This window comes from Nicotiana tabacum, chromosome 11 (genome assembly GCF_000715075.1).
Source record: "Nicotiana tabacum cultivar K326 chromosome 11, ASM71507v2, whole genome shotgun sequence".
Classification (NCBI taxonomy): Eukaryota; Viridiplantae; Streptophyta; class Magnoliopsida; order Solanales; family Solanaceae; genus Nicotiana; species Nicotiana tabacum.
The window spans coordinates 45,136,614-45,162,258 of NC_134090.1; the positions used below are offsets into that span (position 1 = coordinate 45,136,614).

Genomic DNA, 25,645 nt, shown 5'->3' on the forward strand with positions numbered 1-25,645 from the left:
AATTGGTCATAGCTGTATAATCTGATAGTTAGTAATCAGTGCTTAGTTGAACTTAGAGGGGTTATATACTGGCTATTAAGAGTTGGGGCATAACAGTAGTCTTCAGGGGGTTAAGGGTAATTTTGGCATTTGACAGGGTTTTATCAGAATTAACTTAAGGGTCTGTCAAGTGGTTAATTAAAATACTACTAATTTAATGACAATGGGGAACAAGACATAAGAGCATGGGAGTTTAAAATGAATACTCTAATAAACCCATAACTCTTGATTAGAACAATAGGACAAGCATGGGGAACAATATAATGGGCATCAAGAAAAGACATTTAGGCATGGGAAGTTAAGGGGTATGGGCAGAGTTAAGGTCTGAAGGTATCAAGGCAGCCTGGTGCTTGCCTACTTTGCCTATAAATAGGCTCATTTAGAACAAAATAGGAGCTGGTTTTTTTATCCTAAGAAGCCAGAGAAAAACAAGAGTGTTGAAGATGGAGATTTAACCTAAAACTCTAGAGAAATAGAGGGCATATCGGATGTGCTATTATCTTGCTAAGTCAGTGAGCTGGTTGATCCGGATAAGGCTAAGCTTTACATCAAAAGAGCTTCAGCTTGTTTTTTTTCTTGAGTGTCTGACAAATCAGAAACTACTGTTTCTTGCATCTGTTTGTGTTCTTTTGGGTACTGTTGGATTTCAGCTTGGTATTTCCTAGTTTTCTATTGGTTGAGCACTGTTCCATTGGGTTACTGCTTGGTTTTCTGCCTGGTTTTCTTTAAATCTGCCACGGGGTGTCTATTACTAGTTACTACTGGTACTGGTTGTTGTTGTACTGCTGTGTTGCTGCTTACACTACTGTTGCTTCTACTGATTTTCCTCTACTTCTTTGCTTTCCAAATATCAGGTACACAATCGAATGGCTGAACTTTGTAATCTGAGAATTTGAAGCATGAATACAAAAGTGAAGGGTTGAAGTTTTGAATTCTTTACAGTTGTCTACTTACTTGTATACACATCAGAACACTTCTTTCATTAGAGTCATGTAGGTGTTTGTTTATGTATAACTGGACATGCCTATTCTACAGTAGTTTAGTTGTAAAACTTCTGCCCCCCTGTATGCTTTTAGTTAATAAAGACTAATGATGTAGTAGTAATGTTCTGTCGATTTCAGTCTATTTTGTTTAAAAGCATGTTCCAAATACACATCAGGCCGTAGGTTGATTACTCAATAGTTTAAACTATTTCAGTTAACAAATTGCTTATCTAAATTCGTAAGAACGGGTTCAATTAGATACCATTGGTTAATTTCAGCACCTAAGTGGTCTAGGATAAAAAAAATCAGATTTTTAAGTTCATTCATTCCAGTAGAATGTCACTTTAAATTGGCAGAAATTTGTTAACTGACACCATTTTTTTAGTTTGGCAAATTATGAATATGTGTAGAAACCATTAACTAGGCCCAATTTGAAGTAGGATGACCCAGGTCCGATTTGACCCCTTATATGTCGGACGTGGGCCCATAACTATCAAACAGACTGCCCTTACTACGTTCATTTTAGATTTAACGAATCATGTTCGAAACTTAACTATAATAACCCGTAAGTATATAAATAAAGTAGGACCTTTTCTTCATTTTTTTAGAGACAAACGAAATAGAAAACATAGTCACTATAGGATGACCTTTAAAATAAAATGAGGTGCGCCTCGCCAAATAAATTACAAATCGCGGGGCCCTCAATAAACATATACAATAATTGGTTAGACTTCGAAGTTGGCCGTTTTAGTGAATTTTCACGACCTCTTCCCAAAATAACAATACGTTAGTCTCTTTAGGACGCGCCTTAATTAATCTTACCTTCTTAAATATGGGTGTGCATTTATGTAACCCAAATCCAAATCCCAACGAAGTCGAAATGCGTCGACCAATCACGAGTGCATTGATTGTGACGTGGTTCGAAATGCATTTCCATGACGTTGCAATTCTTTAAAACAAAAATAACAAATGAGACGAGCCTCGCCAAGCAAAAAATGCACAAGCTGCGGGGCCCTCTATACGTATTTGTGAAGTTGCTTAGATTCCGGGACGGGCCGTTTAGCAAAATTTCATGGCCTCGCCCAAAAATAACACTACGTTAGTCGCTTAGGGCGCGTCCTTAATAAAATTATTTCCTTAAATACGGGTGTGCATTTATGTAACCCAAATCCAAATCTCAACGAAGTCGAGACGTGTCGATAGCCTCGGGTACATTGATTGTGACGAGGTTCGAGGTACGTTTTTACGACGTTGCAATTCTTTTTGTAAAAATAACAACAATAATAATAGAAGCGGTAAAAGAATCATAATTTGCACTAAGTTCAATATGAATTAAAATCAGATAAACAAGCCGAATATGACAGTTGAGCGACCGTGCTAGAACCACGGAACTCGGAAATGCCTAACACCTTCTCCCGGGTTAACAGAATTCCTTATCCGGATTTCTGGTTTGCGGACTTTAATACAGAGTCATTCTTTTCCTCGATTCGGGATTAAATTGGTGACTTGGGACACCCTAAATCTCCTAAGTGGCGACTCTGCAATAAATAAACAGATCCCGTTTCGATTGTCCTTTAATTGAAAAAACTCCCTTCGCGCCCCTTTGAGGCGGCGCGGGTGAAAGAGGAGGTGTGACAGCTCTGGCGACTCTGCTGGGGAGGTAAACCCAGAATCTCTGGTTCAGGGTTCAGAATTCGAGCTTAGATAAATTGTTATATTTGGGCTTTATCTGATTTTGTTACATGTTTGGGTCTAATGTGCTAAATGCTGCTTTTACCGCTTTGATGTTATCTGAACTGTATATAAACTGTGCTGAAACCCTTCTCTTCTTACCTCTGGGGATGTGCTTGCTGGTCGAGACTCCCTATTATGTTAGTGTCAATACCCGAAATAAGAAAGAGGCCGGACAAGTTACTAAGCCGGATGGCCTTTTGGTTCCCGGTACGTAGCCCCCTCCTCGACTCGAGTTGTCCGCTCGGGTACACAGTCTAGAACATATACCCAGGTTGAACCTAGAATAACTTGACTTCATGCCGGATCCCTAGTAGGAACGTTTATTTGCATCATGTTGCATTTGACTTAGGGGACTCAACACAGGGGTTGGGTCCGTCTAGGACAAGTAACCTGAAATGAAAAAAAGACCATCCTGCTGCATCCTGTTTGTTTTGCACATTTATTTGCTTCAGATCAAAATGCTGACTGGCTTCTGAAATCCGGAATTTTTGAAAAATTGTGAAAGAAAAAGAAAAATAGCAGTGTAGGGAGATAACTACTTATTTTTAGAAAAATAAAACCAATGTCCAAGTAGTGTCAAAACCCTGCCGAAATTTTGATAAATGAAAAAAAATTGTCTTTTTTAAAAACAAAAGAAAGGAGTCTTGTTTACAAGTTTAGTTTATGTTGGCGAACTACGCTAGTTTGATTCTCACCGGATGTGAGATACGTAGGCAACCCTCATCGGGTCCAACCTCCCCTTTTGCTAAAATAGCCAAAAAAAATATGTCAAATTTTAATTTCATCATAAATGAGTTGGGTCACGCCGTTTTGTCAAAAATAGCCGAATGTTCTCGAAAGGGACGTCGGAAGGCTAACTTTGCATAAACGGACACTTTTGATCATCCTTTAGAGATTTGGTTGGTTGACCCTCACAGCCTTAAAATCTTCATTTCCGAAGTGCTGGAAGGTCGTGTTCGGAACCGGATCTTCCTTTAAATTTCGAAGAAAAAATAAAAATAATATATATATATATATATATAGCCAACTGGTTGAGTTAGATAAATTTTATTTTTGCTTAATCACCCTAATAAATGTGCAGAATGAGGACAAGTCAGACTTCGCACGTGACAATTGTGAACAAGATCCCTTTGGAGTTGCACATGTGGTGGGATGACTTGGGCGAGTCAGGATGCGACACAATCAATCTATACTTGGGAGGCCTCCCTGGGTTGCTGAAAATTAATCCTAGAGGGGATATCATAAAGGCCTTGGTCGCATTCTGGGACCTGGCTCACAACGTATTTCGCTTCTCGGATTTTGAACTTACCCCAACATTGGAAGAAATAGCCGTGTACATCGGGAGCCCCAAGATTCCTTTGAGACACCAATATCTGATCGCTCCAAGGGCCGTAGCCGTACACAGGTTCCTAGACTCTCTGAAAATAAGCAGGGGGGTCCACAATCCAGACTTGGCAGCTGGGTTTTGTACTTTGCGGTTTATATACAACAGGTATGGCCACATAGAGGGGTTCAACAAGCCGGAAACAAAATCTGTAGCAAAAGAAACCGCCTTAAGTGGGAAGAACATAGGTGTGTTGCGTTCATGATAGCCTTTCTGGGACTCCTGGTGTTTCCTAGAAAAGACGGGAACATTGACATACGAGTGTCCGGGGTTGTCAGCACTTTACTCACTCAGGACAATAGCACCCTCGTACCCATGGTAGTAGCTGAAATCTTCTGCGCTCTCACAACTTGCAAAGCCGGGGGAAATTTCTTTGAGGGGTGCAATGTGTTGTTGCAGATGTGGATGATCGAACACCTATGTCGTCGTCCTCAATTTATGAGTTATGGATCGACAGAGAAAACATGCATAGAGGAATTTTCCACAAGGATTGACGGAATCAACTTACCAGAGGGGGTCACGGTATGGATAGCACGCCTCCGTTCTATTACTGCGGGCCGAATAGAATGGACATTTGGATGGTTGCCTACGAATGAAATCATATATATGCCCGCCACGGGACCCCATTTCCTTTTGATGGGACTCCGTAGTATTCAACCCTACGCCCCGTATCGAGTTTTGAGACAGCTGGGGAGATGCCAAATAGTTCCGAAAAATGAAGATCTTAGTGGCCAAGTAGTCGAGATTGGGCCCAGCGGACTGTTTCCTCAAGCAGTCGTCTGACATATTTGGAGCGAATGTCAATACCTAACAACCAGTACATGTGTACGTGATCGGTCCAAGGGTGAAGTTTCGCCGGGATACCTTGCTTGGTTTAGGAAAGAAATCGAGTTCGGGAGACCGGCCAAAAGACCCCATCTCCAAGAGTTCGTCCAGGCGTCACAAGAACAGTGGGATTGGTTGGGTAAAGAAGAGAGCTACAGGGCAAAAATAGGCAAGCTGAAACAATAGATTAAGGATCTAAAATTTGAGAACAAAGTGCAGGTTGCTGCCGATGAAGGAGAAAAGAACAAATTAGCCAGAGAAAGCGAAATCCTCAAAGCTCAGATTCGGAAGATGAAAATGGATGCCAACAACCAACGGAGAAACCGGTCCGACAAAAGGTTGATAGCAGGGTTAAGGAATCAGGTCATTGAAAGCCGAAAAGACTTGGAAAGATCTGAGGCTAGCATAGCAAGAATGCGGGCCAGATGGGCAAAAGGTGCAGCAGCGCGGAAAAAGCACCTATGGCAGGTGAGAAGGGATTATGAAGGGAGCAATGCAATATTTAGAGAAACAAATTCCACTCTCAGAGATCGGGTCTTTAAACAAGCCCGAGATGCTAGAACGGACAGGGAGCGCTGCTATGATTCAATAGCCCGAATGGAAGAACAAATGGAGAGGTTCCAAGATCAGCTCATTGACAACACTCAAGTAGTGGGACTAAAGAATCAACGAATAGAACAGCTGTGTATGGAAAGGGATAGAATCAGGGGTAGGATCGATGAGATTGGGCACTACATCACCACGAAGTGCTTAGCATGTGAGGAAATGCCCCACGACACCCTTTTTGCCTCAGTCATGGGTTATGTCCACCGGATTATGGAAGAATTAAAAATCTTGCAAAGAGGTCTGGACCCAAAGCCCGCGGAAAGGCCAAACGATGCCTCGCGGGCACCAAAATTCAAGGCTTTAATGTATCCCTGATTCAAGTCTGCACTTGTTGTTTTTAAGAGTCTGTTGTCTACCCCTCTGTTCTCTTTTCATATCAAACAATTTTAATAGTGTGGAGTCTGTATTTTGTTTGTCTTTTTTTCAAATGAGTAGCTTGTAATAGCATATTTTGGTAATGAAATGAAAAAAAAACGAAGAAAAAAAAATTGTGTCTTTATTTTTACTTGTGTCAGAACTACGCCCGGTCTGATTCATGCGGGGACATGATACGTAGGAAATCCACATAAGATTCGACCACCACTAAAAAGAAAAAAGAAAAGGCAAAGTGAATAAAGAAAGGACATAAGCCGGAATGACGCATGCAGTCAAAGCAAAAACATGTTAGAAATGGTGAAACTGCCTAGGAACATTGCATTCCCCAATGTGAAATTGCACTATGTGTTAAACTCTAACGCTAACAAGTTTGTTGTTTATATCAGAGAAAGAGGTTTCGAAACAGTTAGCTCGTTAGAACGTTCTAGCAGAGTACCATTACCACACAAGATCTAAAGGGCACGTTCTGAGAAGTATGTCTGGTTCGGACAAAAGTGTTGAGGAGGAAAAGACAGAGATGCAAATGATGAAAGAGGTATGTCAACAGTTTAAGATTACACACTGTAATTCCACACCATATCGTCCTAAGGCGAATGGAGCAGTTGAAGCAGCCAATAAGAACATCAAGAAGATACTGAGGAAGATGGTAGAAGGGTCCAGACAATGGCATGAGAAATTACCATTTGCATTATTGGGTTATCGCACTACTGTTTGGACTTTAGTAGGGGCCACTCCCTATTTGTTGGTGTATGGAACCGAAGTAGTAATACCGGCGGAAGTCAAAATTCCATCCCTTCGGATTATCGCTGAAACTGAGATTGATGATAACGAGTGGGTCAAAACCCGTTTGGAGCAGTTAAGCTTGATTGATGGAAAGAGACTGGCAGCTGTGTGTCATGGCCAGTTGTATCAAAGGATAATGGCAAGAGCATACAACAAAAGGGTGCGTCCCCGGAAGTTGGAAGTAGGCCAGCAAGTGTTGAAACGCATCCTCCCACGTCAGGCTGAGGCAAAGGGTAAGTTCGCGCCCAAATTGGCAAGGGCCATTCATTGTAACCAGAGTATTGTCCAATGGTGCTTTATGTTTAACAGATATCGAAGGGAAATGCATCAACATGGCTATCAATTCTGACGCAGTTAAGAGATATTATGTGGGATTTCTTTTAAATGTAATCATTGTTTGTTTGTACTTGACATTTATCGGAGAATGAAATGACGGGGGCAATTCTTTCTTCTATCCAAACACTTTATCCTTTGCATCCCCTTTTGAGCCTTATTTATTCTTTCATATCCCTCTTTTGGAATCAGTAATGAAAATGAAAGAAAAAGAAAAAAATATAGTAATGATAATAAAGACAAAAGAAAAGTCACAAAAAAAACAACAAAGGAATTGGGAACTACGTTTGACCTGATTCCTCAAAGAAGGATACGTAGGCGCCTCACGGCTCGGTCATAGTGTAACAAAAAATAAAAATGCCCAAGCAAGAAAAACTTGGGCAGAAGTTTGTGTTTGTAATTTTGGAAAGAAAGTTTGATTCCAAGAGTTGTACTGTTTTACCCATCAAAATTATTTTGAAATTTTGATACCCCTTTTCCTTTTAGCCATACACAAAAACCCATATTGATGTCCAAAAAAGACCTCCCGATCAGTATCCGAGAAGTGCCAAGTCATGCAAACGGAAATCGGGAACAACACTCTGAGCCCCAGCAAAGAAGAGAGTCATAAACTAGAAATGAATTGATAGCCGAAAGAATCCCCAGCAAAGAGAGTCATATTGACAGCACTCCAATCCCCAGCTAAAAAATAAAATAAAATGAGAGAATCTTATTAGTGAAAACCTTCACAGGCACCATAAGGCGATGAAAGATGATAGAAATAAAACGAGAGAGTTTTATCGGTGAAAACCTTCACAGGCACCATAAGACGACGGGAGTTGAGAGAAACGAGAGAGTCTTATTAGTGAAAACCCCTCGAAGGGCACTATGAGGCAACCAGACAGAATTGGCGGAAAGGATCCACATTTGGCAAACAGTTGAATGCCTGTTTATCCCCAGCAACATGAGGCCGTCCGAAGGGTTGATTGATACAAATAGACTGGGTTGATTAATCCGGAATGCACGACATGATCGTTGGGATCGGTTATATCATTCAGATAAGTTCTTTTCTTTCCTTTTCCCCAGCATTTGTTCAGAAAGATTTCTTCTTTTTCTATTCATCACTTTTTCATTTCTTGGTTTAAAAGACTTTACCTCCCCAGTAGTTTGCTTTGAAAAAGATTTTCAGAGCTTACTACCAGTTGCCAAAATGGGGCAAAACAAAATACGAATAGGACAGGCCAAAGATAAGGCGACAAAGTGAAAAGAAGTTGGTCGCAAGACCAAATGATGAATGAGGCTAGATCCCAAGAGGACCAAATTTCCAGGGGAAGTTGGAGAAAAATGGAAAAGCAACAGTTAAAAGGTTATGAGAATCCCCAGCAGATTTGCGAGATACAGGAACAACTCCGACAGATTCTCGACCAAGTCCCACAATGGTCGGACAACATATGGCGGGGAAGAAGGAGAAAAGAAAAACCATCCCCAGCAAGAATATCATCCCCAGCAAATAATATCATCCCCAGCAAGTTTTGTAATAAAACGCAAAGCAGGGAAAGGGAGAAAAGAAAAACCATCCCCAGCAGGAGTGGCATGACCACTCACCACGTTTTAAACTAACAAATTTTTCTTTGATTTGAAGCAGGGAAATGAAATGTTGTTGACAGCAGGAAGGCATGGCCACAAAGAAGAGTATCAAACTGGGGCAGAAAATTTTCTCTCATTGCGAAAATTTTCTTGAAATCAAATATCCGTTTGGGGAAGATGGAAGATAACACAAGTTTTGAAGGAAATGGAATCCCCCGCAGTTTATGGGAGAAAAAATACAAGTTTTAAAGAACGCAATCTTATAAAAAGCAAGATAACCCAAGTTTTAAGAGTAGTGGTCTTTGAATCAGTATCATCCCCACCATTGTTAAAGAGAGGAAAATAACTAGTCTTAAAAAGGGAAGATAATTCCCCAGCAATGTTATTCCCGGCAGGTTCCAGAGAAGTAAAGACACTAGCTTGAGGAAAGTAGTTCCAAATAGAAGTAGTCGGCGAAGAAGGAAAATAACCTAGTTAGGAATAAAACACTGGTGTTGTCCCCAGTAGTTTTCGGAGGAATAAGACACCAGTTTTTGAAGGAGGCAGTTGAAAGAGGATGATTCAAATGGAAGAAGTCAGGAGCCCGCCTGGAGAATGGAGGTGTTAAAATTGTAAGTTGTTGAAGTCAGGAGCCCGCTTGGAGAATGGAGGTGTTAAAGTTTTAAGAAGTTGTTGAAGTCAGGAGCCCGCCTGGAGAATGGAGGTGTTAAAATTGTAAGTTGTTGAAGTTAGGAGCCCGCCTGGAGAATGGAGGTGTTAAAGTTTTAAGAAGTTGTTGAAGTCAGGAGCCCGCCTGGAGAATGGAGGTGTTAAAGTTTTAAGAAGATGAAGTCAGGAGCCCGCCTGGAGAATGGAGGTGTTAAAATTTTAAGTTGTTGAAGTCAGGAGCCCGCCTGGAGAATGGAGGTGTTAAAGTTTTAAGAAGTTGTTGAAGTCAAGAGCCCGCCTGGAGAATGGAGGTGTTAAAATTTTAAGTTGAAGAAGTCAGGAGCCCACCTGGAGAATGGAGGTGCTAAAATTTTAAATTGTTGAAGTCAGGAGCCCGCCTGGAGAAAGGAGGTGTTAAAGTTTTAAGAAGTTATTGAAGTCAGGAGTCCTCCTGGAGAATGGAGGTGTTAAAATTGTAAGTTGTTGAAGTCAGGAGCCCGCCTGGAGAATGGAGGTGTTAAAGTTTTAAGAAGTTATTGAAGTCAGGAGCCCACCTGGAGAATGGAGGTGCTAAAATTTTAAATTGTTGAAGTCAGGAGCCCACCTGGAGAATGGAGGTGTTAAAATTTTAAGTTGAAGAAGTCAGGACCCCGCCTGGGGATTGGAGGTTGTGTCATCTTTCAAAAGTCAAGATGAAGTCAGGAGCATCCCCGCCCGCAGAACAGAGGAATACATTTCAAGAACAAATCAGAAGTCAGTAATGAGGAGGGCCATTAATGTAGGAAGCAGCGTCCCCAGCAGTTTTCGAAAGAAAAGCACTAGAGGAAGCACAAGCCACAAGAAAGCAAGGCAACCAGAGCAAGTGGAAGATAGATAAGATTCTGTGATTCCCAGTTTAGTCTAGCTTCTTGTTTTCTTTTGGCACGGTGTAATAAGGAGATCGAAAAGTAATAGCAACAGCATGCAGCAGCAGTAACGGCAAAATTGTAGTTCCATGGTAGTCCCAGCTACCACAACTTCCCGAACTACATTAACCTGATTCCCTTCTAGCCAGGGATATGTAGGAAACCTTTGAAGCAAAGGTTCGGTTAAATCTTTTTCAAAAAATGCTTCACACGGAGTACTCGGATGGGCAAAAATCGTTCACTTGATCTTTGCACGAAAACTCTTCGTGTTTACGGACAAAGAGGGGCAGCTGTGAGCACGTGATTTTTGCTTCCCGAAAACTACTCCAAAAGAAATCAAAAATAAGACAAATTTCATCTGTGTACAATTTTGAGAATTTACGTGACATTTTGGTAATTATTTTTGTCCGTAAATGTTTACCCTTATTGTGATTAATTCAAAAATACAAAAATACATGTTGCACGCACATTCAAGATCTAATTGTGTATTTTGGAATTAATTAAACCATGTTTTATTTTAAAAGAAAGAAAACCACAAAAGATATGTATTTGTTGCATTTCGTCATTTATGTGTGTCGTTGTGTAATTTTATTTTTAATTAAATATTTGGCCTTATGTGTTAATTGTTGTTAAGGTTTAATTAACATTTTTGTAGGCTAATTTTGGTTGTACAAATTATTTTGGAATTTTATTGATGGTTAATTAAAAGTAGAAAAAGAAAAAGAGTTGAAAAAATAAAATAAAGAACACACGGTTTGGGCCAAAAAATTAAAATGAAAGTAGGCCCAAACGAGTTGGCCCAATGTATTAAACCGGTCCGTCTCCTCATAGGTGCCCGAACGGCACCGTTTCTGTCATAGTTGAGCGGGGCCGTTGATCTCAAATGGATCAACGGCCAAGATCACATCTTTCATACCCGTTCCCTGTACCCGACCCATCACCCGGTTCGAACCGACCCCCCAACTAAAACCAAACGGCACCGTTCCCCTTTAGTGTATTGATCCGGGCCATTTATCTCATCAGATCGAACGGCCCAGGATCAACTCCCTCCCCCGTATAAAAGCCTCAATCTCTCACCCCACGCCCCCCAAACCAAACCCTCCCCCTTCTCTCACTCATTCCTCCGTCTCTCTCAAACTCAGAGATCGGCCCCCTCGATAACCCGAGCCACCACCAAATCCTTCCACCTGAAACCCGGCGGCAACAACGCCGTCGGCCGCCATAGCCACACCACTGAACCTCCACACCACCCTGAACACGAATCCCTAGTCACTTAACTTCGAATCATCCCCAGTGTTCTCGAATCTTTAATTGAAGATTCGAGCCAAAACCCTAAATCACCTAATGAGTCCCAAAATCACACCAACCACCCACCTGACCTCCCTCGTGCTTAAACCACCATTAATTCCGTTCGAATCTAGGTAGAGACCTTCGAGCCCCAAATCGGACCGTATGAACCCTAGAACTCAAAACCATGGGGGTCTGTCCAGTTTAAAGGAAGAATTGAGGTCTAATAGACCTTAATCGAGGTGTTCTCAGTTAAGAACACTTCAATTAAAGTCCGTTCGACCTCAAAGAGGTCGAGTCCAGTTCGAGCATGGGTCATTTTTGTTCTTAAGCTTCCGAGGTAATTTCTCCTTTCTTTCCTTCTGTTTGTGTGCTATTTGTATTTGTTTACATGTTCGTTTAATTTGTTTGATTTTTCTATCATTTTTCTTTTAATTCTGTCCGTCTTCATAAGACATTTTATTTGGTCAATTCTTTTGTTTGTCTGTTAGTTGTACCTATCGTGATGGACTACGTGTTTAATCTGATTAATATCGTCAAGTGGTTCATATAGGTGCCCTGTTGAGTCTAAGTGTGTATCGATTAATTGTTATCCGTTACAGCGTGTAATCGAATGTTTAAATATCGTCGTTTAGTTTGATTAAAAGAAGGAGGAAGCACGACAATAGTTTATCTCGTTGACTCATTCCAGTGTTTGTCATTTCTGCTTCTTTTCTGTTCTTATGTGATTGAGCTGAAATTGTTGAATGTATCCAATTGCTTCTTTGAACCAAACTGGCTCGCTTATTTTAAGGCCACATGAACCTCATTCTCTCATCCCTTCTTCCTGGAATCATTTTGTGTGTTTGGATAGGATTGAATTGGTCATAGCTGTATAATCTGATAGTTAGTAATCAGTGATTAGTTGAACTTAGAGGGGTTATATACTGGCTATTAAGAGTTGGGGCATAACAGTAGTCTTCAGGGGGTTAAGGGTAATTTTGGCATTTGACAGGGTTTTATCAGAATTAACTTAAGGGTCTGTCAAATGGTTAATTAAAATACTATTAATTTAATGACAATGGGGAACAAGACATAAGAGCATGGGAGTTTAAAATGAATACTCTAATAAACCCATAACTCTTGATTAGAACAATAGGACAAGCATGGGGAACAATATAATGGGCATCAAGAAAAGACATTTAGGCATGGGAAGTTAAGGGGTATGGGCAGAGTTAAGGTCTGAAGGTATCAAGGCAGCCTGGTGCTTGCCTACTTTGCCTATAAATAGGCTCATTTAGAACAAAATAGGAGCTGGTTTTTTTATCCTAAGAAGCCAGAGAAAAACAAGAGTGTTGAAGATGGAGATTTAACCTAAAACTCTAGAGAAATAGAGGGCATATCGGATGTGCTATTATCTTGCTAAGTCAGTGAGCTGGTTGATCCGGATAAGGCTAAGCTTTACATCAAAAGAGCTTCAGCTTGTTTTTTTTCTTGAGTGTCTGACAAATCAGAAACTACTGTTTCTTGCATCTGTCTGTGTTCTTTTGGGTACTGTTGGATTTCAGCTTGGTATTTCCTAGTTTTCTATTGGTTGAGCACTGTTCCATTGGGTTACTGCTTGGTTTTCTGCCTGGTTTTCTTTAAATCTGCCACGAGGTGTCTATTACTGGTTACTACTGGTACTGGTTGTTGTTGTACTGCTGTGTTGCTGCTTACACTACTGCCGCTTCTACTGATTTTCCTCTACTTCTTTGCTTTCCAAATATCAGGTACACAATCGAATGGCTGAACTTTGTAATCTGAGAATTTGAAGCATGAATACAAAAGTGAAGGGTTGAAGTTTTGAATTCTTTACAGTTGTCTACTTACTTGTATACACATCAGAACACTTCTTTCATTAGAGTCATGTAGGTGTTTGTTTATATATAACTGGACATGCCTATTCTACAGTAGTTTAGTTGTAAAACTTCTGCCCCCATGTATGCTTTTAGTTAATAAAGACTAATGATGTAGTAGTAATGTTTTGTCGATTTCAGTCTATTTTGTTTAAAAGCATGTTCCAAATACACATCAGGTCGTAGGTTGATTACTTAATAGTTTATACTATTTCAGTTAACAAATTGCTTATCTAAATTCGTAAGAACGAGTTCAATTAGATACCATTGGTTAATTTCAGCACCTAATTGGTCTAGGATAAAAAAATCAGATTTTTTAGGCTCATTCATTCCAGTAGAATGTCACTTTAAATTGGCAGAAATTACACTTTGGTATCTTATTGAACAAAAATGGTTTGTTAACCAAATGACACCATTTTTTTAGTTTGGCAAATTATGAATATGTGTAGAAACCATTAACTAGGCCCAATTTGAAGTAGGATGGCCCAGGTCCGGTTTTACCCCTTATACGTCGGACGTGGGCCCATAACTGTCAAACAGACTGCCCTTACTACGTTCATTTTAGATTTAACGAATCATGTTCGAAACTTAACTATAATAACCCGTAAGTATGTAAATAAAGTAGGACCTTTTCTTCATTTATTTTAGAGACAAACGAAATAGAAAACATAGTCACTATAGGATGACCTTTAAAATAAAATGAGGTGCGCCTCGCCAAATAAATTACAAATCGCGGGGCCCTCAATAAACATATACAATAATTGGTTAGACTTCGAAGTTGGCCGTTTTAGTGAATTTTCACGGCCTCTTCCCAAAATAACAATACGTTAGTCTCTTTAGGACGCGCCTTAATTAATCTTACCTTCTTAAATACGGGTGTGCATTTATGTAACCCAAATCCAAATCCCAACGAAGTCGAAATGCGTCGACCAATCACGAGTGCATTGATTGTGACGTGGTTCGAAATGCATTTCCATGATGTTGCAATTCTTTAAAAAAAATAACAAATGAGACGAGTCTCGCCAAGCAAAAAATGCACAAGCTGCGGGGCCCTCTATACGTGTTTGTGAAGTTGCTTAGATTCTGGGACGGGCCATTTAGCAAAATTTTATGGCCTCGCCCAAAATAACACTATGTTAGTCGCGTAGGGCGCGTCCTTAATAAAATTATTTCCTTAAATACGGGTGTGCATTTATGTAACCCAAATCTAAATCTCAACGGAGTCGAGACATGTCGATAGCCTCGGGTACATTGATTGTGACGAGGTTCGAGGTATGTTTTTACGACGTTGCAATTTTTTTTGTAAAAATAACAACAATAATAATAGAAGAGGTAAAAGAATCATAATTTGCACTAAGTTCAATATGAATTAAAATCAGATAAACAAGCCGAATATGACAGTTGAGCGACCGTGTCAGAACCACGGAACTTGGGAATGCCTAACACCTTCTCCCGGGTTAACAGAATTCCTTATTCGGATTTCTGGTTCGCGGACTATAATACAGAGTCATTCTTTTCCTCGATTCGGGATTAAATTGGTGACTTGGGACACCCTAAATCTCCCAAATGGCGACTCTGAAATAAATAAACAGATCCCGTTTCGATTGTCCTTTAATTGGAAAAACTCCCTTCGTGCCCCTTTGAGGCGGTACAGGTGAAAAAGGAGGTGTGACACTTGTTATTCACTTTAAAAAGTATTCTGATGATTTATTAAATAAAGAACTCTAAGGTCTTGTTTATGTTAATATTAAATACGAACATGGACAATCTAGAGCATGATTGGATGTACAAAAGATTGGATAACCGAGGGGGTATTAATTCAAGATTCATAACTGGTGTGAACAAGTTTCTCCAATTTGCTTGTTCTCGGCGTAATCACATCAGTGGTGACAATGTTAGATGTCCATGTAAAAAATATCACAACATTAAATACATGGATGTTGAAACTGTTAAATTTCACCTTTATCAGTATGGATTTGTTGAGAACTATTTTCTTTGGAAGTATCAAGGAGAAAAAAATGTGACCGGTGAGATGTCTTCTAGTGGTGATTTCCATGGTGTCGCCCAACCTGGATCGGGATATGAGAATCCATATCGACAAATGGTCTTGGATGCAACTGCACTCAATTTTGGCCATGGTTTGAGCTGGCTGTCTTATAATAATACGAAACCCGAGTCGTCTCATTCTTATGAACCTTTAATGGAGGCGGAGCCTAATCCTTCAATGGAGGAGGAGCCTCATCCTTCAATGGAGGAGGAGCCAAATCTTGAGTGTCAAAGGTTTTATGATTTGCTACAGGCCGCGGATGTAAAATTATACCCTGGTTCTTCCATCTCTCAACTCGCAGTAGTTTCTAGGATGCTAAATATTAAAATGGAGAATACTTTATCACAAAGAGGTTATAACCAAATGATTCAATTGTTGAAAGAGGCTTTACCAGAAGATAACATAATGCTTAATAACTATTACGAGACCAAGAAGCTAGTGCGTAGCTTGGGTTTGCCAGTTGAAAAGATTGATTGTTGTAATTATGGATGTATATTGTATTGGGGTGAAGATAAGGACCTCATACCTTGCAAGTTTTGTGGCCACCAGAGGTATAAACGTCTTGTCGGTTCTCGTAAGAGGAAATTAATCCCTTACAAAAAAATGTATTATTTCCCTTTGATACCTAGATTGCGGAGATTATATGCATCTCATGCTACAGCCGCTGATATGAGATGGCATCATGAGCACATACAAGAGGAGGGCGTAATGTGTCATCCATCAGAATTTAAGGCTTGGAAGCACTTCAACGAAACTCATCCCTTTTTTGTTGCTAAACTAGGAAGTGTGAGGTGGGGATTATATACTGATGGTTTTCAGCCCTTGGTCATTCAGGGAGGAAATACTCTTCATGGCCAGTGATTGTCACTCCATACAATTTGCCTCCAGGTATGTGTATGAAAGAGGCGAACATGTTCTTAACTATCATTGTTCCAGGGCCAAACAACCTTAAACAAAAAATTGATGTTTATCTACAACCTTTAATAAAGGAATTGACCTTGTTGTGGGAGACGAGTGTGGAAGCATTTGACATTTCAAAAAAATAAAATTTTCAATTAAGGGCCGTTTTGATATGGACAATCAATGACTTTCCAGCATATTCTATGTTATTTGGATGGAGTACTGCCGATAACTTAGCATGTACTTATTGTATGGAGGAAGCACAATCCTTTAGATTATGTCATGGTGGGATGTTTGACAGTCATAGAATATTTCTTGACCAAAACTATCCTTTTAGGAGAGATCGTAAAGACTTCTATAAAAGGTCAGACTGTTAGAAGGCTACCACCACCCTTAGAACATGAGAGGAAATCTTGAACCAAATTTATGAGTTGGGACTGAGGAAAGTAACTGAGATAGAGTCATAAGAAGTTAATGGAAGAATTTCTAGGTGTTGTGGATGGAAAAAGAGAATCATCTTTTGGGATTTGCCTTATTGGAGCTCTAACATGATCCGACATAATCTCGATGTCATGCATATTGAGAAGAATGTCTTTGATAATGTATTTAGCACAATTCTTATTGTTGATGGCAAAACAAAAGACAATCCAAAGGCACGTGAAGATATGGTAAACTATTATGATCGACCGCAATTGGCAAAGAATCCTATTGATGGAAGCTATCCCAAAGCTGCATATACAATAGAGAAGAATAAATTGCCTTTTCAATTGGTTGGAAAATGTGCAGTTTCCAGATGGGTATATTTCGAATTTGAGTCGATGCCTAGACACAGACAAGTATAAATTATTTGGTATGAAAAGTCATAATTGCCATGTGTTCATGCAACGATTAATGCCTATTGCCTTTCGTGAGCTATTTCCTAGCAACGTGTGGCAAGCACTTACGGAATTGAGTTTATTTTTTAAGGATCTCACCTCGATTGTTCTTCGAGTAGTGGACATGGAAAGATTAGAGGAAGACATCCCACAGATCTTGTGTAAGTTAGAGCGTATATTTCCTCCTGGATTCTTTAACTCAATGGAACATGTGCATGTACACCTGCCATATGAAGCAAGGATTGCTGGACCTGTATAATATAGATGGATATATCCTTTTGAGAGGTTATGAACTTTTTATGCTCCTATTATGACAATTACGCTACACATGACTTTATGAATTTAATGGTCTATCCATTTACTTGTATAGGTACCTTCAAACTCTTAAAAAATGATAGGAAATAAAGCTAGTGTCGAGGGTTCAATTTGTGAAGCATACTTGATGATGGAATCAACACAATTATTTTCTCATTATTTTAAACCTCATGTCATGACACGTAATCATAATGTGGCACGTAATGATGATGGTAGTGTTATGGAAGAGATGAAGGAAATTTATCAATATTCACCCATCCAGGCCGACTATGGGGAGAAGGAAAAAAGAGAAGTTTGTCCCTCGAAGAAATCAAGGCAACCCAAACTTATATTCTACTAAATTGTGTAGAGATTGAGCCGTTTATAAGGTATCATTTTTTAATAATAATAAATATATCCATATATTTTTTAGTCTATATTTAACTTATTTTGTTGCAATGAAGTATGTACATTCAACAGTTGCAAGAAGAATTCCCTAATCTATCTCAGGATCAAATAAATGAGAGTCTTGAAACGTGTTTTGCTATATGGTTCAAGGAATATGTAAGACTATAAAAATTATTATCTCTTAAGTAATTATGTACTTGAATTGGCTTGTTATATTTAACTAAGTCTTATAATATTTTTGAAATAGGTTCGATGCAACCATATTGAGAACCAATTCTTGCGTCGTCTTGCTCATGGACCATTAATAAGCGCAAAATGTTATCCGGTGTATTTTGTTAACTGATACAAATTTCACACAGAATGTCATGGTAGTGCAAGATCAAAAATTACTAGTGGAGTTTGTATCTCAGATCCAAATATTGGTGACTATTATGGATGGATACAAGAGATTATACAATTGGAATACCACGAAGAACCTTTAAAGCAAACTGTGTTATTCAAGTGTGAATGGTTTGATCCAACTGTGAATGTTGGTGTCAAGGAGAATAACCAATACAAATTAGTCGATGTGAACCATCGTTGTAGTTTTAGAAAGTACGAACATTTTATTCTTGCGATGCAAGCAACTCAAGTGTGTTATGTGCCTTATCCTAGCACGAAAAAGGACAATGATGATTGGGTAGTTGTTTTGAAAGTTAAGCCTGGGGATGTTATTGAACTTCCTAAAGAGCCAATAACATCAACTCCAGAACCGAATCTTCCATTCCAAGTTGAAGAAGTTGAAGTCCATTTGATAGATATGAATTTCACCACTGATGAGAATATAATCTTACATGATCCAAATGGGGATGTAATTTAAACGGTTGAACCCATTGATGATGGACTATTGATAGAGAATGAAGAGTTCGAAGGAGAATCTTCAGAAGATGAGTATGAAAATGAGGAGGAGGATGAGGAGGAGTTTGAAGAAGAAATAGATGATGACTAGTGTGTTGATAAAAATGCACTACTATATTTTTATTGAGTTTTATTTTTCTAGTAATTTATGCAGTATGTAATAAGTCATGTATCTATTTTGTAGTATAATCTATAGAGAATCAAATCGAATACCACGTTTGTAGTAATCTAAATGGTATAGTACTCTTCTAGCTTACGTTGTGTTGTGCCTCTTTTTACATTAGTCTGACTCTTTTTTGTAGCAGTAGAATAATGTTTATTATCGACTTAATAGTGTTACCTGATTAAACTATCTAAATTCAGAATTAATTGGAGCCAAGATCGTTGTATTTTGGTCTAAAGAAGTTATCAAATTCCACAATTCAGTGAGTAGTTCAAGCATTGGATAGATCAGGTATCTTTCTGATATTGTCTTTAGCAGAACATATTTTTTTAAAGCTTCATATGCCATATGTTATTTAGATATGCATTGTTTCATATCCTTCTTTTATTTATTTATTTTGTAGATATGCCTCGTGGTAGAGGTCGAGGTAGCGCAGGCCGTGTAGGTAAATCTTCAGTTAGGGGTAATTTTGCTACTCGTGAATATGTCTATTGTTCCCATTCCCACAATCAGTCCTCAACAAGGTGGTACGAGTTCCTCGGGTGGACCATATCACATCAATCAAGTTCAAATATTTGGACATAGTAGTACGCCACCTATTCAAACATCAGGCCATGGTAGTACCCCAACTATTAATTTGGAACCATCTCCAAATACCCCTAATCAGAGCAACACAATAGGCGAGGGTACATCTTCTCAAAGCAACATAATAGGCGAAACTGGGTGTAGCAATACCCGCAAGCCGCGGACGCTTCTTACTATTTCTCCTATAGGGTTAGTCCATACTTGTACTATTACTTTTAGTATATTTTTATTGATATATGGTATGCCTTTAAACAATGTCTTCTAATTTGTTCAGGTTAGAGCCTTTATTTCAATGCTCTGAGTGTATAACTAAGTGTTTCAAGCATGAACTTGTTCCTAATGGAATCAACTGGAAAAACGTCTCAAATGAGATAAAAAATTATTTTGGAGAATTCAAGGTAAAATCCATCACCATTGGATTTAGAAAGTATATTAACTTTTATATGTAACTTATTAATGTTATTACTTTATGAAATTATTTCAGAAGGCATTCTACTGTGATTCTTCAATTGATAGTGCGGTGTGGATCCAATCGGAGCGTAGGGTAGCAAAAAGATATAGTAATTTTGTTAGCAAACTAAAATCAAGTGGGGTGCAACCGGACACTATTCCAAATAATGTGTGGGAAAGTTGGTTGAGACTTTAGAAAGATCCTAAGTGTGTTGAAAAGTCAGAAATAAATGCAAAAAATTGTTGTGCTGGGAGCGGAGTTGCCACTGGGACTCACACGGGTGGCTTTATCAATGTTGGGGAGCATCGCAAGAGACTTGTAAGTGGATTGTCTCTTGTTCTGTTTTTAATATACTGTGCTTGAAATTATTGTTTGAGAATTTTTTTTCGAAAAATTTGGGTTGTCAATGTGTGCCGAAATTGTAGTTAGCAGTTGGATAACATCTGTTTTTGGCATAAAAATGGTACTCCAAAATTCTGTAGTTTGTCTGTTTACATAGAATAGACCTACTGTATCAGCAACAGAATTCCCAAGAGGAATCCCTTTCTTAGGGCTCTTTGTGAGGCATGCATGTGTATACCTGCCTGTTTGGATGTTTGAAATTGTGTCTGCATTTGTTTTTGGTTGTGTCTATGCTCATATGGAATTATAGATAGTGGATTAGAAGAAAGATTGTTTCTTTCTTATGGTTTGCTGCTGGCATTTTTGTGTGTATTCTGTAGAGATTCTGATATGGCCCTAATTTGGGTTCACACAGTAGTACTTTTAATCTTTTCTCCTTTATACCATGTTCGTTCAACTGCTGTCTCTGTTTTTCCTTGTAAATGGCTTAAGAGGAATGATGATTATTGCCCCATTTTTGTGGATATTAGTGAGTTGTTCTCCTTAATATTTGTCTGTTTTCCTACAAGCGCCTAAATATACTCATTCATATAAGCAATAATCATTCTGATTTCTGTTTTGGCGCCATTGAAAAGGAAAAAGGCTGTGCTATAGTTGATTGTAGTGTGGCTGAGAAGGAGAAGAGAGATCAGCAAGTGGTGCATTATTATTAATAATCTTCAGACTGTTTAAATTTTAAATAATCTCATATGACTGCTGAAAGTGTACCTTTTCAGAGAGTTTTGTATGTTCTACATGATATACAAACCCTATTAGAATTTCTTTCTCTTCTCAGTGCTGGCTCTGAAATTTCAAGTCGTATTCTTGCGGAACTGGAATTTCGTTTGGTTTTGTAATATTCCAAAGGGATTTTGTCATAATCCTTGAAAGCAAATTCCCTAAAGACAGAGAGTACTCTATCAAAGTGTCTATGCTAATATAGTGCATGCTTAATTAGATCAGAGCACGGCCTAATGCATATTCATTACTAGGAGAATTCCCTGTAATTTGAGTATTTTTACATAAGTGGTCAACAATAAATTCTCTTTCTTTATTCAGATTTTGGGACAGCTATACATTTCTAGATGGAGTGGGGCTTTTTCATTCAATGAAACATCAATTATTAGGATACATCAAAGACAATATTAACAAGGAAAATAATGCACGTTATCTTGTGCTGGTTGCTCACTGCATTAAATTCTCCATACACGACCAGCTAGATCAAGTTGTAGAGAACTGTTATACAAAGAGGAAAACTCCATCTGGATGCCTTTGGAATTCTTGTTTTCCTTTGCAACATCTGGGCTGGTTGCCTTTAGTTTCGTTACGTACATGTATCAACAACAATAAAAGAATTTCGTTGTCAGTCCCATATTTACACCAAATATTTCAAGCAAATGTTTCACACTTCTTTAGCTTCATGTGCTAGGCTACCCTTTATAGTAAGCATGCAACATTGGAACTTATTATTTTTATAAGTCTATGGGATGCAATGCTAGGTGAATATGTTGTTCCGTCTTCACATAATCTTTACCTTTTTGAATATGTTGTTCTCTGGATTTGTATTGTCTGAAATGATCATTAAGGTTCCCTTTATTGAGGTTCCTTTTGTATAGGCTGTTAAAAAAGGTCGAGATCCAATACCAAGTAAGTTGCATTTGCACATTCATACACATGGTAATGATGGAAAATCTTTTGTTGTTGAGAAAGCCCGAATCGTACATGTAAGATAGCTTTTTAAATAATTTTATTGACTTTACTTTCATATATTTTTCATTTTGTAAATTGAATGATCAATATTATTTAGTCTTTTTATTCACTAATTATTAACTCTTCTATAGGAAAAATATCAGGAGATATTACAACAACAAATACAAACTCAATCTGATATTGATCAGTGTAAAGCATATTATCAAGCCGCGGGAGGAGAAAAGAAAAGAAGAGTATATGGTGTTGGATCTCAAGCAAAATGCGACTACGGGCCAAATCTTCATGGCTCTTTTGGATCTGATGCTACATCGTCAGCAACACCTCCAAATGCTCAATCAACATCGACAGGGAATATGGATGAGTTAGTGATGTGATTGATTCCTGCACTGACAGATCATATAGTTCCTGTGATCGCTGAGCGGGTACGCGAATTAGTTTCCTTACCCTCGCATCAGCCAAATATTGATCTTACCAACCACCCATTAGATGTGGCACCTACAGTTCCTATTCTACTCCTGCTAACATTGATGAGGTTCATGCATTGGGTTCTAATGATGACCGTAACTCTCTAGACTTTTAGCCTACTTTGTTTGGACTTTATTGTTGGTCCTTGTGGATTTTTTGTACTTAACGATACTGTTATATGCATTATGCTATATATTTTGGACCTTGTTAAATATATTATTAATTTATATTAATATCAGTGACGTTTTATTAATTGTATTTAATAGCTTTTATGTAATATGCTAGAACAGGGTACATTTAAAATAATAAATAAAAAGAATTTTAAAAAATCGGCAATATATTAAAAAAAATTAGTGACGGATACTTTCCGTAGCTAAATAAGCGCGTAAAATTAAATCTTGCGACGAATTGGCAACAAAAGGTTTTGTTGTAAAAGGCAGGGAGAATTAGCTATAACGTCTAACGACGGACGATTTTCGTAGCTATAAGAACAAACGACGAATTTTGCTATGTATTGTAGCGACGAAAGGCGTCAAAATAGTGACAGAAACAAGCAATACAGCGACGGTTATTTCCCTCGCTAACCTTTGCTACAGATATATGTCGTCGCTAATTTGTCACTAATTTTGCGACGGTTTGGTATTTTTCGTCGCCATAAGCCTAGCTACGATCATTTTAAGGACCAACTTGAATCCGTCTCTAAACAACTGTAGCGACAGAAAACATTGATTTAGTGATGGAATGCGGCCGTCGCTAAACGCTGTACTTTTTGTATTGACAGTACTGCGTGACTGAGCACATCGAGTGATTGAGCATGATGAATGGAAAGTGTGAGATAGTGAGATTGAGTACTCTGAGAGTGTGAGTACATGAATTCATCTATGAGATACATTGAATTGACATGCATACATGACATACAGGCATAGAGATGCATTTTCCTCATATTGTACGGTATCACGTCATTCCTGACTTCTCACACATGTTGACAGCATAGAGATATATTTTCCATGCCATTTGAATATGAAACATTTACCTGTTGAACGGTTTTTGGGGAAATTATAGTTTTCAAACTCACTCATATTTTTGGCGATTTCAATAAAAGATTTGGATTTTCACTGATTTACTTGAAAAGCAGACCTATTTTCTGGAACTGTGAACAAGCTGAGCATTTTATCTCTGAGTTACTTCTTTTATTACTTTCATTATGTTGTTATGAATTGTTGTTGGTTGTTGGTGTCGGATTTCGACCTATGTTCTAGCTCGTCACTACTTTTAACCTAAGGTTAGGTTTGTTAATTATTGAGTACATGGGGTCGTTTGTACTCATACTATACTTCTGCACCTTGCATGCAGATGTTACCTGCTGACGTTGCTGTGATCGACGGGAGCTGGATTTGAAGATGTACTTGCACTCCGATTATAGCGGCCTCTTGTTCATGGTAGCTCTAGACTTATGAAAAATCTGTTTATGTATTATTCAGAGAGATAATGTTTTTTTATTTCACACCAGCGTTGTAAATTTTAATCTTAGAACCTCATGATTTGTACTACTAGTTCTTGAAAAATGTATAGAATTCAGATATTTTCTTTTACTTACTTGTCTTATTAAGTTTCATTGGAATTAGATAGTTGTTATTTGGCTTACCTAACGGGTTGGGTTAAGTACCATCACGACTAGTTGAATTTTAGGTGGTGACACTAATCAATTTGAAAAGTACTTTTAAACAGCAATTAGTGTTTCGCCAAAATTTCTAAAAAGTATTTCTAAGTGTATTTCAAAAAATACTTTTGAATAGAAACTACCTTTTTCAACTTCTCAAAAATAGCTAGCTTCTGCTCCTAATCAAAAAGTACTTTTTTCCGCTTTCTCAAAATCAGCTTGTGCTTCTACTTAAAAAAAATCCCTTCTAAAGTCAAATATGGACCCAAGTATATATCTGCTTTGGTATTGTTCATGTAATTATTGCTTCCTCTCCTCATGCTGCAGAACTGTACTTGAAGATCCATCACTTGACTTTTGACATCAGAGCATACAATGGGGTATCTTATTGCATTTTCTATGGTCAGACAAATATGGTCTCTAGCAAATACGGGCCTTATTGGAGAAATATGCAAAGATTGTACACTCTGCAACTGCTTAGCAATATGAAGATCAATTCATTTCAGCCGATGAGGAACCAAGAAGTTAGAATTCTTGTGAATTTCCTCAAACAGACAGCTTCTGAGACCAATGTGATTGATCTTAGTTCTAGTGTTGCATCTGTTAGCGCGAACATGACTTGCCTGATATATGGTATTTGGGAAGAAGTACATGGACAAGGATATAGCAGCAATGCCAAATCTTGCTGAATTTTTTTCCTTTTCTTCGCTTTCTTGATCTCCAAAGATTCACTCGTCATATGGATGTTGTCGAGTTCATCATTGATACACCAATGGGCATTATGCAATCTAAAGAAGCTGAATTTCTATTAGATCGTTGCCATGTCAAAGCCATTTTCTTGGTAATTTTCACTCTAGTTGTGCATTTGTTTAGCTATTACTCCATCTTTGTTATTTTATGTGGCAGTGTTTGAATTAAAAAGTATTAATAAAATTACAATAGGTGCTTTATAATATATCCCTGTAGAGAAGAAGGAAGAAAGCTTTGGTTTTGAGTCTTCAATCGGTGAGAGAAAGAAAGGGAAAGAGAAGAAGGGAAAGAAGAGCTGAGTTTCAGACAAGGATTAGGGATTTTCGAATCTATCTAGATGAGTGTATAATTTGGTCTCTCAAAATAATAAGACACATGGCAGCATCTTGGCCCTCAGCTAGACTTAATCTTGGTCGTTAATATGGCAGACTAAGCTCAAAGAATGAGACGCCTAGAAAACTATATACACGTGCTCACACACATGTGTAATACATAGTGAAGGAATAAAAGTGGTTATTTGGTTATAGGATAGGGAATAAAATTATGACAAGTGTATAGGGAATATTCTTTAGTTTTTTATTTTATATTATTTTTTTCAGCACATACACTTGTATATGTACAGAGTTTCAGATGATATACAATACACAGAGAAAATTCCTTCATCTTCCTTATTAAATCTTACATGATATCAAAGCTCTAATAGCTTGATCCTTC

General features: G+C 38.3%; 1 protein-coding gene and 1 pseudogene across 1 annotated transcript; both read left to right on the forward strand.

The window, feature by feature from the left end:
- Positions 1 to 15,104: 15,104 nt before the first annotated feature.
- On the forward strand, positions 15,105 to 16,253 carry LOC107796969 (uncharacterized). The gene has a single exon (XM_016619794.2). The coding sequence runs from the start codon at positions 15,105 to 15,107 to the stop codon at positions 16,251 to 16,253; it is 1,149 nt and encodes a 382-aa protein (XP_016475280.2).
- A 2,512-nt stretch (positions 16,254 to 18,765) lies between these two features.
- LOC142165826 (uncharacterized) lies at positions 18,766 to 24,870 on the forward strand (annotated as a pseudogene).
- The last annotated feature ends 775 nt before the right edge of the window (positions 24,871 to 25,645 follow it).